Source organism: Benincasa hispida, chromosome 3 (assembly GCF_009727055.1).
Source record: "Benincasa hispida cultivar B227 chromosome 3, ASM972705v1, whole genome shotgun sequence".
Lineage (NCBI taxonomy): Eukaryota > Viridiplantae > Streptophyta > Magnoliopsida > Cucurbitales > Cucurbitaceae > Benincasa > Benincasa hispida.
In genome coordinates this window covers 45,875,181-45,890,063 of record NC_052351.1, presented here as the reverse complement: position 1 = coordinate 45,890,063, position 14,883 = coordinate 45,875,181, and the positions used below count along the sequence as shown (strand labels likewise).

Below are 14,883 nucleotides of genomic sequence, written 5' to 3'. Positions count from 1 at the left end.
TACCTATACGCATATTAAAAAAATTATATCGATATGCTGATATTTCTATATTTTTATAAATTCAACATCAACGTAAGAAGTGAAACGATATTTCTATTATGTTGTAAGAAAATTCATAAAAGTAAAAAAAAACTAAAATATTACTAATGTAAATATAATATAAGTAATAAATATGTTATCGTTTAAAAAGCATAAATTGTTAATTTCTTAATTCAATTGTTTTCCTAAAATATCTCTAAGGGCGAAATTGAGCATAAATTGTTAATCTCATCAAACATGACTATAATATCAATCTTAAAGTCTGAAGTTCCTAACATCACCATTTTAATTTTAATCTGATAACTATTTTTTAAACTAAAAAAAAACGTATTTTGTTTTTTTTTTTTTTTTTAATTGTTTTGATTTTTATTTTTCAAATCTTCTTTTTATTTTACGGAATCGCAAAGCTCTACAGACTCTCTCCCCTACTTTACTACACTTCACGCTAACTGAGAAAATCCAACCTCCACTCCCCCACCATGGAAACTCCATAAAATACAAAGCAGACCCATAGCCATACAATAATCACCCACCAAATTCTCTCATCGGGAGCTTATGATGAACCACCATTGCTTTGTATCGCCGCCAAAATCCTCCCAGGTTAATATGCTTTCTTAGCGATCTGCTTCAATTTACGATTCTCTCACCGTTTTTAGGGTTCATTCACCTAATTCAGCTCGTTCCTTGCCGATTCTATTCCAACTCAATTGGATTGGTTGTACGTTTTTGTCTTATTGCCGTTCTTTATTCATCCTGTATTTTGAAATTGAATTTTGGGTTTTGTTTTGCAAGTGAAAGCTATGTGATTGAAGTTTAGATCCGACCGAGGATGTTTGCTTTATTGGTTGAGTCTGTAGGTAGATCATGCTTGAATACTTTATTCGCATTCTGATTCTGATTGTGATTGTTATAAAAACCCATTTTCGGTGTTCAAAAGAAAACGAACTATAATGGAGGAATCTCGTTTGCCTTCTTTACTAAATAGCATAATCTATTTTTGTCAGAGCATCGCAATCGTATTTTTTATATCTCTGGAATTTATCTCCTTCGATCTGTTACCATTTTTATATTTTCTTGGGCTTTTTTCATCGTCTTTTTCGCTAATTGTCCTTTTCTTGTTCATTTCAATAGAAACCTTGGTGCTCAGGTTTTGTGGAGTGCAGGAGTACAAAGACGCGTGATGGTAATTAATACTAGTACTCCTAATGAACAGAGACAATATAATGGCGTCTGCAACCCTAGGAAATGGGGGAGTTGGTAGTTCTAGGTCTATCAATGGCTTCAAGGGTTCATCTAGTTCAGTGGACTGGCTTGGGAGAGAGATGCTTGAGATGAGACTGAGGGATAAGACAGATACTGATGAGGACCGAGTAAGTTATTGGATTTTGGTTTTTTATATTTTCTACCTCAATTTTTTTTTTTTGACAGTTTAATGAAACTTTTGCAATCTCTTATATTAGTCAGCGGAAGCTTTAGCCAATTTATTTATTCTAGATGACAGCACTGCACCTTTACTTCCCCATTTTTCTTTTGGCATCTTTATGATTTCATTCCTGTAGGATAGTGAGCCAGACATCATTGATGGAGTGGGTGCTGAAGCAGGGCATGTGATAAGAACCACCATCGGTGGTCGAAATGGTCAATCTAAGCAGGTTTGAGGCAAAAATGTTACAAGTAGCATTTGATTATTTGATCATTGATGACAGTGTCTTAATTGTTCTATGACATGTGCTTTACGTTGGTATGCCAGTCTATCAGTTATATTACAGAACATGTAGTTGGAACTGGTTCTTTTGGTGTTGTTTATCAAGTAAGTATTAGTGGTATGTAATGCTTATTCTATGTTTCCTCCATGTGATTTCGTAGTTGAAAGATTGAGTTAACCTGGTCACTTTTGATAGGCAAAATGTAGAGAAACTGGAGAAATTGTTGCAATCAAGAAGGTTCTTCAAGACAAGCGATACAAGAATAGGGAGCTGCAGATTATGCAAATGTTGGATCACCCGAATATTGTTTCCCTAAAGCATTGTTTCTTTTCAACAACAGACAAAGAGGAGCTCTATTTGAACCTTGTGCTTGAATTTGTTCCCGAAACTGTCAACCGTATGGCAAGGAACTACAGCAGGATCAGTCAGCGAATGCCCTTAATCTATGTTAAACTTTATACCTATCAGGTATTTAATTGACAATAATTGTAGTAGAATTGATTTTTTGCTCTTGTGGTATTCACAACTACAAGAGAATTTGCACAATACGATTTCATGACCTAGGAGGTACAAGAAGCCAAGCCCACAAAAAAACCAAAGGGACCCCACCAAAGAATAGGGGACCAAGGAACAATTTTGGTTAGTTCTGTAATAATTTAGGCAATAACCATAATTACACTCCTCTTAGTGGAGGGCTCTGTTCCATTTTGTAGTAGATTTAATAGATAATATGATTTCATGAATGAAAGTATGAGGTATGATAGTTGTGAATTGCAATTGTAAAATTTGGAAAACATATATATATATATACACACACACACACTCTTATACATACATAAATATTTAATAAATAACCACTCTCATCGAGAAAAAATGAATGAGTACAAGGTATATGAAAAACCAAGTCCCAAAAAAAAAAAAAAAAAAAAACAATGGACTGCACTAAAGAATGGGGACCGAATTTGGAACAATTTTGGTTAGTTCTGTTATAGTGGCCGCTCTATGTCACAATCGCTCTTTCGGAAGCTTCTCTTAGCGATTGTGCGGCACTTGTTCCGCTCACGAACAAGCCAGCCAACTCGAATACGGACTGCCGATGGCACACCGAGTGCCTCTTGCAAACCTCCAATCCCGTTTGAGGGAAAATGGTTTAGAAAACGGTTTAGAGAAAAGGTTTTCGTAAGAAGATTTGAGAGTGTGTATAAAAAAAGAAAGATTGTAGTAGACTAGAAAGCAATAAGCAACAACAACGGCTTTATAGAGTACTACTCCGGGTATGAGGAAATATGGTTAGTCTTATCCATATAGTGCATTCTGAACAAAAGCCAACTGGCGCCCTTGCATATGCAAAAGTGCGAGTGGTCACTTACAATGAAAATGTAAAGAAAGCAAGCTAACTAAACTAATACAAATACAGGATATGAAAGTATGCTAGAAGGGGTTGGATTGGGCATGCGGCCATGGGCAACAGGCCCTGGACAAGCATGACCGTTACATTCTCCCCCCTTAATTGGTTGACGTCCCCGTCAACCGACCTTGTTCAAAACCTGCGATGGCCGGAGCTACATTCTTCAAGTCTTCGGCCCGCTCCCAACTGATCTCTTCGTCGGGGAGATCCTTCATTTCACTAAGAACTCTGTCAGTTCTCGTCTGGGTCTTCCACTACGGCGCGTACGTTTACCTAGGATTTGTGCAACTTCTTTCTCATCAGAACTCTTCGTCGTGGCCAGTGGGCGCCTTGGCATGATCCGCTGTCCATCCTCGGGTTCGGATGATAGGGCTTCAGGACTCCACACAGATGACAGGATGAATCTTCATCCATGAGGGTAACTGAACTCTATATGAGGTTCTCCCGACCTTCTCAATTACCTCCACTGGACCTTCATATTTCCTTGCTAGCTGTTGGTCTTCCTGGCCTCGGAAACGAAATCTGTTCCGGTCGTAGCTTGATCAGGACCTTGTCCCCAGCTTGAAACTCAAGGCCCTCTGCTTCTTACTAGCCCATTTCTTCACCCTCCTTGATGCTCTTCTAGGTAGGCGCGAGCTATCTCAGGGTTTTGCTCCACTCTTTTAGTGATTTATGTGCCTGAGGACTTTTGCCTGATAAGGGTGGTCCACCAAGTGGCCTGAGTGGCTGTCTGCCGCACACTTCGAGGGCCGCCTTTCGATCTGCGGAACTCTGCTGGCTATTGAAGCTGAGCTGAACCATACCTAAACAACTCGTCTGACTGTTTCGACGCTCAGCCAATTCTGGCGGGGCCATCTGAATATGCCTTCCTGGCAGGCGGCTTTGCCCCTGGCAACAACTCAACCTCATGGTCAATCCCCCTTCGTGGGGTAAGGCTTGGGCAAGCTTTTCGGCATGACGTCCCGATACTCTTCCAAGACAAATAGATCGTCTCTTGGGATCTCCTCTTCGGTGGACTCAACCGATTCTATTGGATGGTCATGAACGTGGGTTCGTCGTGGCCGGGCCCCTCTTCAATTGGAGGGCTGAGATATTCTCACCCCATTTGGCCGCTTGATACTGGCTTGGACTACAGTCGGTGTAGATCCGTAATGACTAAACATTTGGCGAGGGCCACTGGTATGACTTTATGTTCAAGTAGGAATTCCATCCCCAGTTCAAGTTCAGGCGGCGAGCTTCTGTTTCCCGCATGAAGTTATGGGTAGCCCCAAAGTCAACCATAGTGTTTTGGCCGATCTTTGGTTGACCCAAGCGTCCACATACATGAGACCTTTCTCTAGTGGCTCCGTCGCCTTTCCCATATTCTTCTGAAGTGCAGACAGGAATTTCAATGCCCCCATCCTGGGATTCTCAATTTTTTGCCGCTGCTCGGTTACCGTCTCCTCTAGTTCAGCCTCGTCTCGGAGGTAGAGGCTAATGTGGCTTGAAAGCATTGAACGCAGTTTGATTTGGACATTCACGCGCCCTGTGTGGCCCTCTACATATGAAACAAGACAGGGGCGATTGTAATTGTTATGCTGTTGTGGCGGTCCCCGCCAGTTGTTTTCCTATCTCGGTTGAGATGATTTACGGTCCCCCCTGTTTCTTGTCTCCTCCTCCAGGCCTGGGAGGCTGGAATGGCTGTTTCTGTTTTCCTCATTTGAGGAAGTTGATTGCTTCCTCACATCTTGTGAGTCAGTACTAAGGTCGTATAGTCGTCAGCTGCCGCATAGGCAGAGGGGAGATTCTGTACTCTTTGTTCGTATAGTTTTGCTTTCGCCCACGTTTCAGCCCCTCCACAAAGCAAAAGACCTTGTCTTTTTCGGACATATCTGTATGTCCAACATGAGTCCTGCAAACTGTTTTACGTAGTCCCTGATGTTACTTGTTTGCTTTAGCTCTCGGAGTTTTCGTCGAGCCAAGATTTCGACGTTTTCAGGGAAGAACTGCGAACGAAGTTCTTGTTTCAATCTATCCCAAGTATCAATAAGTGCAGCGTCCTTCCTGTATGTCTGTAAACCGTGATCTCCACCACAGTTTCGCATCTTCAACTAGATGCATCGTTGCTATTGTGACTTTCGACTCTTCAGTCACTGTGTTCGTCGCCTTGAAGTATTGCTCAAGTCGAAGATAAATTTCCAGGGCTTTCGCTTCTCGCACCCCACAGAAGGGTTTCGGTTCTGGGATTTTTTATTCGGCTCATTGCCATTGCTCCCCCAGGTGGGGTTTGGTTCCCTACCGCTCGGATGGTGAGATTCACCCTAGCACTCACATCCGCTATCTCGGCTCTGACGACATCCAGGGCGATCGAAAGTCTTCAGATAAATCGGTTACCATCTGAAGTATTGCTTTTTGGGAGCTGTCCAGCTCTTCGACACGCTCCTCTATGTGGGCAACAGAGCCCGAGGAGCTATCGCCTCGTTCAAAGCCTGCCGGACCGACTGTTTTGGCCTCGAGGGTCCTTACCCTCATCATCAATTCTCTGACGGGTAATCCGTCTAGGCGCCTACCACCCATCAAATTCCATCGGCTTTCTCGGCAACTTCTTGTAGCCGAGTCTCAAGGAAACGAACATTATCTGGACCTCTCTCAGGTAGAGCATTTGTTCTTCCATCTCTACCAATCTGTCACATGGGACTTGTTCAGGTTCTTCGTTGCCGACATGATCACTGATTCTTCCCTCTATAAGCCAATTTGGCTCTGATACCAACTGTCACAATCGCTCTTTCGGAAGCTTCTCTTAGCATTGTGCGGCACTTGTTCCCGCTCACGAACAAGCCAGCCAACTCGAATACGGACTGCCGATGGCACACCGAGTGCCTCTTGCAACCTCCAATCCCGTTGAGGGAAAATGGTTTTAGAAAACGGGTTTAAGAGAAAAGTTTTCGTAAGAAGATTTGAGAGTGTGTATTAAAGAAAGAAAGATTGTAGTAGACTAGAAAGCAATAAGCAAACAACAACGGCTTTATAGAGTACTACTCCGGGTATGAGGAAATGATGGTTAGTCTTATCCCCATATAGTGCATTCTGAACAAAAAGCCAACTGGCACCCTTGCATATGCAAAAGTGCGAGTGGTCACTTACAATGAAAATGTAAAGAAAGCAAGCTAACTAAACTAATACAATACAGGATATGAAAGTATGCTAGAAGGGGGTTGGATTGGGCATGCGGCCATGGGCAACAGGCCCTGGACAAGCATGACCGTTACACTCTGCATCATGTCTCCATAGTATAGACAATGATCATATTTACACTCCTCTTAGTGGAAGGGCTCTTGTTCCATTTTCTTGTCGAATTATTTGTATCACTTACTATTGAAGGTTTTGCTTATGTTTTGGGCTTCTAGGCTCTAAGCATATGTTTTTGCATGTAACAATGTTATAAGTTAATAACAAGCAGCATTTTGGTTCTAGATCAACATTATGTGGATTTTATAGTTTGGTAATTTTGCTATTAGAGACTCATGATCATTCCTCTTTTACGGTGCAGATATGTAGGGCACTGGCTTACATACATAATTGCATTGGTATCTGTCACCGGGATATCAAACCTCAAAACTTACTTGTAAGATTCTTCCCTCACAAGTTTGAGGTTTACATTTGAGACTTTGTATAATGTTTTATAAGCTATGATATAGTTCGATTCATGTTTACTTGTTTTCATGTTATGTCACCTTAAGGGGGAAAAAAAAAGAACCATCTAATGTGGTGTTTAGAGCTTTTCTCGCACCATTTTGGGATCTCGTGGCTAGGTCTTTGAGATGATATTCCTGTATTTTACACATTTACTTTTTCTGCCTTTTGAGGTAGCCTTCTTGCCAGCTTTTCATCTCTTTTAATTTTATAATGGAATTATTATTTTGTTTTCCAGAAACATCTAACACGAGAAATGAAACATGGTGCAAATTTAAATTTTTCTGAAATTTAAGTGTGTTTTTTTTTTTAATTTTTTTTTAAAATTTTTTGAGAATTGCATGGGTTATCACTTTTCAGTGCTCTGAGTTTTGGTACTGAAAAATTTCTACGTTACTATTGAATTAGTTGTACACATTATTTATAAATATGAGAAGATTTTGTTTGGTGGTTAACTTGACTTAAAGTGGAAGGCTCTATCGGATGCATCCCAATGCTATTGGCTATTGCTATCAGCACAAATTTTGTTCTGATCTTTTGACTGTTACTTCCCATACAAGGAGCTGGCTCTTGTAATAAATTCTGGTCAGCCATATAATTTGGCTTCAAGTCTTTAGTGTCTATATGTTCACCTATATACAAATTTCACAAGTATTTGATTGGCTGATTGGGATATTAGGATTAATGGATTTGTTAGTAGAATGGATTCACATGTTTTTGTGTCCATTATTTATTTTATTCTTTTAGCTTTAACTAAATGAAACTAAAAGGAAAGAAGAAATGGATTACAAATTTACCAAACTATTTTTGAGTGATGCCTCAAGATGAGCTTTTCATTTCCAGGTGAATCCACATACACATCAGCTCAAACTTTGCGACTTTGGGAGTGCTAAAGTCCTAGTAAGTAGTTTTTGAACTCTTAATGGAGGGGAGGGATGTTGTCTTTTTCTTCTGAATTTATTTAATTTTGTTTGCCATTTTTTCAGGTGAAAGGTGAACCTAATGTTTCATACATCTGCTCAAGATACTATCGTGCCCCAGAACTCATATTTGGTGCCACTGAGTACACTACTGCAATTGATATATGGTCGACAGGATGTGTGATGGCTGAGCTACTTCTGGGAAAGGTGGTCTACTAGATTAACTATATGAATCTTGCGCCTGTTTTATTCATGATACTGATAATTCTGTTAACTTTTTCAGCCCCTTTTTCCTGGTGAAAGTGGAGTTGACCAACTAGTTGAGATTATCAAGGTGGGTCTATCTATTTATTTTCTCACTTTTAATTCTTTTTCATTTTTTCCTTTTCACATTCTACGTTCAAGTGTCAATTGGTCTTGGCAGGTTAGTTATAGCATTCAAGTTTGTAAAATTATCTTTTGTACAACTTGGTATAACATATGTAATCTGTATTGTTGATTAGGAGAATTAGGGAGTGCTCTTAACTAATAGATTGGATGATATTGTCTTAGAGTTCATGTTTGGATAGGTTTCCTGTAGTTCTTATGATTTGATCATTTATCGAGTTCATTTGTTTTTAATTAACCTTGTACTTTTGGCAAACATAGCTGAAAATTTTGACATTATGGTTCAATGTTATCAAATGAGATACCTGCCTGTTATTTATGTCTGCAGTTGGAGACTGATCTCATTTACAAAATCTCGTTTAACTTACCATTTCAATCACGTACACAGGTTTTGGGGACTCCAACCAGAGAAGAAATAAAATGCATGAATCCAAACTACACTGAGTTCAAGTTCCCACAGATTAAGCCTCATCCCTGGCATAAGGCAAGCCCATGTTTCCTTTCTCTTCTAAATGCTGTCAATGTAATTTTATATTTAGCTTCAAGAGATTTGCATCTATTTCCAAATAAAGGCGGCTATTTGAAAGAGGCATGCTACTATTATGTCTTGATTCATCGTTGGATACAGTATTGCTTTAACATTTTGGATCTTCAAGTGTAATTTATTGAATCTTAAATAACTTTTACTTAGTATCTCCGATGGAGTAATGATGGATCATCCCTTCCTCAGCCGCTATACTCATAGTTCTCTGCTCGTTTAAGTAGTCACAAAAAGTTCCATCTTTGGGGGATCCTTTCTAGTGGTATCATTATGTTGAATGCCTGAGGCCTGAGTGTTTATTCTTCATTAATATAAGCACTTGGAATTTGACTAGTAGCTTGTGCATGGAATTAGTTAATTACTTAAGAGGGTAGTCGCAGTTTTGGAACATTGGATAAATTGCAGGGGAAAGACTTGAGCATGCCAGGAACGATATTTTGTAGTTTTTCCTTGAACATGTTTTTTGGCCTGTCTATTGTCTGCATCCTTGTCCTAAACCATCAATCCACTTCTTTCTCCAGCGGTTTTTGTTTGTTTGTTTGGTGCTGCATTCTGTTAATATGTCTCGTACTGTTTGCTCATCTCACATTGGCGTTCTAATATTTAGAGAGTTGCAGCTGTTTCTTCGTACTCTACTTTGTTGTTGTAAAATACCCTTACCTAAGAGAGAAAAAGGAAAGGAATTGACTTGCTATGGAGATTTATTTGGAATATCATACTCATGGACAGGTTTTCCAGAAACGTCTACCTCCTGAAGCCGTGGACCTTGTATGCAGGTTTTTCCAGTATTCACCGAATTTGCGGTGTACTGCTGTAAGCTCAGCTTCCGCTGTTTTAACTTTTATTGGGAGTAACGCAATATTCATTTCTTGTAATATCTTTTTGTGGTTTACTTCAGTTGGAAGCTTGTGTCCACCCCTTCTTTGATGAGTTAAGGGACCCAAATACACGCCTTCCTAATGGCCGGCCACTTCCTCCATTATTTAATTTTAAACCTCAGGGTGAGTTTCCAGTTTTACCTGTTGCTTTGTGTTAATCTGTCTCCGAGCTACAGAGATCTTTTACATGTGCAATTATTGACTGAGTATCTTGATCATTTACGTTAACCAGTTCATTATGGATGAAACCATTTGAGGAGTGAAATTATATTTCAAGTATCTATTGTGCAGCATTCTGTTATGCTTTTTATCAATTTTTTTTTCTATTTATTATTATTATTTTTAATTTAAGAAACATAACTTTTCATTAAAATGATGAAAGATTCAAATCTATAAAAATGAGACAACAAACTCTTCTATGCCATAGCAGAAAATCTTTGCAAAAAACTAAAACAATCTAAAGACGAAACTCAAAACGATGTCACAACTAATAAACTAAGGAAGGGACTAATCTTGAAAGGCTCAAAGAAATCTTCCAAAACAAAACTCAGGAAGCTAATGTATAACCGCAAGAGAACAAAACAACTGAGGATAAGCTTCTAAAATGTCCAACGAAACTGAAAACCGTAGATCTTGATTTAGCATCCACTGAAAGTGAAGGATGGGAAACCAACGCCTAACAATACTGCATCTTGATGAGTTTATCAAGTTTTAGTGCATAAAAAATTTCTGTCACCAGTAGATTATAGATCTCTGACATCTTGATGAGTTTATTTCTATCAGACATGAATTTTATTTACTTTCATGCACGCCTTTCATGCTGAGGTTCGGGTTTATTTTGTTTGGCAGAGCTTGCTGGCATACCACCTGATACCATTAATCGACTCATCCCAGAGCACGCTCGTAAGCAGAACTTGTTCATGGCTTTGCATACCTAGCTACAGATGAGAGGTCTCCATTGGTGCTGCTTGTCACTCTGCTCCAAGTCAAGTCTTAAACGTCCTGAATCCACCATTGCTCGATATATATGATGGGTGCATTCTCTCAGAACAGACTTATAGCAGTAAACAATTTGAGAAATCTGAAGCTTTGTGTTTGCTTGAAGAAGATATTTTTGTATTTAAAATAAAGACAGATAATTTATGGTGTATATTTTTCAGTCAATCAATACCCATAATATGGTTTATGGTACCTCTACATCTTGTAATGGTTTCTCTCTTGTTCAATATTGTTCCTTCCATTTCGTCTTCTTCCTTTTGCCTGTTTTTTTTTTCCTCCTTAGTAGATGCAAGAGATTTTGGTTCGATCGTGAAAGAAAAAGAAGAGTTCTAATGGCTGTTATCTTTTCTTTGTTTTACTGCTCAATTTTTGGATTTTAACCAAAGGTAGAAGCAAAGTCTATGGACATGAATGAATTTGGGTTGGTTTTTTTTTTTTTTTTTTTTTTTATTTTTTTTTTTTTTTTTTTTTTTTTATTATTATTATTTTTTCCATTGTCTCGTTGTATGGATGACCTAAGTTGAGGAAAAGAAAAGAGATTTGTCCCATTTTTGAAAATAAAGTTTTTTCTATCATTTGCTAACATCAAATTTGGGTGAAATTACAAAAAACAAACATCGCACATGCGCAATAGGCTTTCTCACTCTTGCCGTCTCGTTTCATTTTATCTCACATATTGCTCTCCTCTCTCTCTCTTTTTTGTCATGGTCTCGCTTTTGATCTCGCTTTGCAATACAAATTGAATAAAGGGAGAGAAGAAGAAGACAGTTAGAGCTACTCGTTTGGATGCACCAACATTGGTGCATGGTCTTTGTTAAAAGATATAAAATAGAGAACACTTTGTTTACATCCTAAAACAAGGAGAAAAAACCACGATAGAGAATCACTTTTTATTATTTTAACATAAAATGAAAATTACAAGAGAAGTCATATTTATAGGCTCTAGTAAGTCTTAAGGAAATAAACCTAAGGTAAAGTAAAATATTAAAATAACCTCGGGCTATAAACTATCAACAAAGCCTCTTATTTCTAACACTCCCACTCAAGTTGGAGCGTAGATGTCAATCAGACCCAACTTGCTAACACGAGTCAAAACTTTTTTGGCTGAGTAACCTTTTGGTGAGAACATCAAGAACTTGTTGACTAGATGGAGTATACAGATTACAGATACTACCATTGTCCAGTTTCTCTTTTATAAAGTGTCTATCAATCTCCATATGTTTTGTTCTATCATGTTGTATAGGATTATTGGCTATGCTTATAGCCGTTTTATTATCACAATAAAGCTTCATAGGTAAAACACTGCCTTGGTGAAGATCAAATAGAACTTTCTTAAACCATATTTCTTTATAGATTCCTAAACTCATAGCTTCGTATTCAGCTTCAACACTGCTTCTAGCAACAACACTTTGCTTCTTACTTCTCCAAGTAACTAGGTTACCCCACACAAAAGTACAGTATCCAGAGGTAGACTTTCTGTCAATAACTAATCTTGCCCAATCAGAGACGGTATAAGTCTCAATGCATTTCCCGTCAGTTTTCCTAAACGTCAGACTTTTGCTCTCCGAACTTTTCAAATATCTCAGAATCTGATTCACAACTTCCATATGTTCTTCATAAGGTGCCTGCATAAACTGACTAACAACATTAATAACATAGGAAATATTTGGTTTAGTGTGAGATAAGTAAATCAACTTTCCCACTAGATGCTAATACCTCTCTTTACCAACAGGAACTTTGTCAATAGAATCTCTCAATTTCACATTGAATTCAATAGAAGTGTTAGCAGGTCTACATCTAGTCATACCTGTTTCTTTTAACAGGTCAAAAGTGCATTTTCGTTGTGTGACAGAGATCCCTTCCCTTGATATTGCCACCTCCATTCCAAGGAAATACTTTAGATTTCTTAGATCTTTGATCTCAAACTCGTAAACAATTTTCTTTTTCAGCCTTGTGATCTCAGCAGTATCATCTCTTGACAAGACAATATCATCTACATACACAATTAGAACAACAATTTTCCCAGATATTGAACTTTTTGTAAATAACGTGTGATCAGAATGTCCCTGAGTGAAACTGTGGGACTTAACAAAGGTAGTAAACATGTCCAACCACGCTCTCAGGGACTGTTTCAAACCATACAAAAACTTCCTGAGTTTACAAACCTGATGATTAAACTAAGTTTCAAAGCCTGGGAGAAAGCTCATATAAACCTCTTCTTCTAATTCACCATTCAGAAATGCATTTTTAGGTTAGTCTTTATTAATTGCAACAGAAAGAAGGACTCGGGCTGTGTTTAACTTCGCTACAAGGGAGAAAGTTTCAGAATAATCTATTCCATAAGTTTGAGTAAACCCTTTTGCTCAAGTCTGGCCCTATACCTGTCTAGAGTTCCATCTGATTTATACTTTAAAGGGAACACCCATTTGAACCTAATTGTTTTATGCCGTTTAGAAAGAGCTACAAGGACCCACATATTATTCTTTTCAAGAGCTCTCATTTCTTCCATGACGACAGTTTTCTACTCAGGAATTTCCATAGCCATATGTATGTTTTTCGATATTGTTGCTATATCAAGGCTGATAGTGAACGCTTTGAACTCAAAAGACAGATTACTATAATACAGAAAGCTATATATGAGGTACTTAATGCAGGACCTGGTGTCCTTTCTTAATGCAATGGGCATGTCAAGAGAGATATCATAACCCCTTGGTTTTTCTAATTCCTCATCTGTAATGGGATTTTAATTATATTTTTCAGCCTGAGATAGAGTCTCACCCTTTTGTGTTTCTGTCGAAGTCTCGTCATTAGTTGCAACCCTGTTATTCTCTGGAACTAACATGTCAGTCTTGTCATTCTACCAAATCAACAATATCATCCTCAACACACAAGTTAATATTATCAGGGCCAGTAGTACCTTGAGCTTGTGTTGGTTTAGATTCATGGACTGGAGTTGGCGGAGCGGTAGAGGACACCATTTCCTTTCTGAGATTCTTCTTGTAGTAAGTTATCCAAGGGACTTGTTCAGTGGGTAGAACAGTGTCATGGGCACTCAGAATGGGTTCAGAAAGGAGTTCAGGAAGGTCAGTAGGGACTGAAGATGTGAACCAGTTAGTCTCTTCACTAGTACTCTCCCTCTGAAGATGACTAATGGGGAAAAAAAGTTTATCCTAAAAGAACATTACATCCATGGAGATGACGTATTTTCAGGAAGAATGGTGGAAGCATTTATAACCTCGCTGGTGAAAGGGATACCCAACTACATTTCTAAGCACGAGGGGCAAACTTAGTTTGGTTAGGGCCAGACTATGGACAAAGGCAGTGCACCCAAAAACTCGGAGAGGGACATTAGGAATAAGCCGCATGGTAGGGTATGACTCCTTGAGACATTCAAGAGGGGTTTGGAGTTGGAGGACATGGGAACACATTCGATTAATAAGATGACCCATAGTCAGAACTACATCCCCCTATAAGCAATATGAAAGTGAAGTAGACAGCATGAGAGACCGTGTAACCTCGAGGAGGTGACGATTTTTCTTTTCAGCCACCCCATTTTGTTGAGGGGTATAAGCACACAAAATTTGGTGGACAATGCCTTTAGAGGACAAAAAATCATGAAGGGTATGATTAAGGAACTCAGGCCATTATTACTGTGAAGATTAGCAATTTTGGTGTTGAATTGAGTCTTAACAGTAGTGTAAAATTGTTGAAAGATCGATGAAACCTTAGATTTATCAGTGAAGAGAAAAACCCATGTAATACAGGTATGATCAATAAAGGTCACAAATCAATGTTTCCCCCAAGAGGTGGTAATACTTGAGTGACCCCAACCATCACTATGAATAAGGGTGAAGGGTTGAGAAGGTTTGTAAGGTTGAGACGGAAAGGTGACTCTATGCTGTTTTGCATAAATGCACATATCACAAGACAAAGAAAAGACATCAATTTTATTGAATGAATGAGGAAATAAATATTTCATATATTGGAAATTTAGGTGACCAAGGCGAAAATGCCACAACATACAATCTTTTTCTGAAGTTGAAAAATAAAAAGACAACAAACTAGTCCTATAACAGTTTCTAAAGGAAGCATCATCATTAAGGAAATAGAGTCCTTTATTGTGCCGAGTAGTGCCAATCGTCTTCCTCGAGCTCAAGTCGTGAAAGAAAACACTATCTAGTGAGAAGACAACTTGACAATTCAGGTATCTAGTTATCTTACTAATAGATAATAAATTGTAAGATATTTTGAGTACATACAACACATTCTGTAAAGTTACCATCAAAAAGAGAAATATGACCCTTGCCTACTATAGAAGCAAAGGACCCATTTG

The 14,883-nt window shown here is 38.5% G+C and overlaps 1 protein-coding gene across 4 annotated transcripts; it reads left to right on the top strand.

Moving 5' to 3' along the window:
* Positions 1-439: 439 nt before the first annotated feature.
* On the top strand, positions 440-10,801 carry LOC120073748 (shaggy-related protein kinase kappa). Of its 4 annotated transcripts, XM_039026574.1 has the most exons (13): positions 441-639; positions 1,171-1,409; positions 1,599-1,691; positions 1,790-1,849; positions 1,941-2,213; positions 6,683-6,757; positions 7,669-7,725; positions 7,812-7,952; positions 8,029-8,079; positions 8,521-8,616; positions 9,403-9,486; positions 9,572-9,674; positions 10,401-10,801. In XM_039026574.1, the coding sequence occupies exons 2-13, from the start codon at positions 1,245-1,247 to the stop codon at positions 10,487-10,489; spliced, it is 1,287 nt and encodes a 428-aa protein (XP_038882502.1). In that variant the 5' UTR covers positions 441-639; positions 1,171-1,244; the 3' UTR covers positions 10,490-10,801. The 4 variants fall into 4 exon arrangements, with proteins under 4 accessions (XP_038882503.1, XP_038882502.1, XP_038882504.1 ...); XM_039026575.1 differs by lacking the exon at positions 1,790-1,849 and having other exon boundaries at positions 440-639; XM_039026576.1 differs by lacking the exon at positions 441-639 and having other exon boundaries at positions 1,263-1,409; positions 1,604-1,691.
* Positions 10,802-14,883: the final 4,082 nt, after the last annotated feature.

Bases quoted from the DNA above. Each gene is read 5' to 3' on its own strand.
- LOC120073748 (XM_039026574.1), top strand. From the start codon at position 1,245: ATGAACAGAGACAATATAATGGCGTCTGCAACCCTAGGAAATGGGGGA. The intron at 1,410-1,598 runs GTAAGTTATTGG...TCATTCCTGTAG, and splicing joins CAGATACTGATGAGGACCGA to GATAGTGAGCCAGACATCAT. The intron at 7,726-7,811 runs GTAAGTAGTTTT...CCATTTTTTCAG, and splicing joins TTGGGAGTGCTAAAGTCCTA to GTGAAAGGTGAACCTAATGT.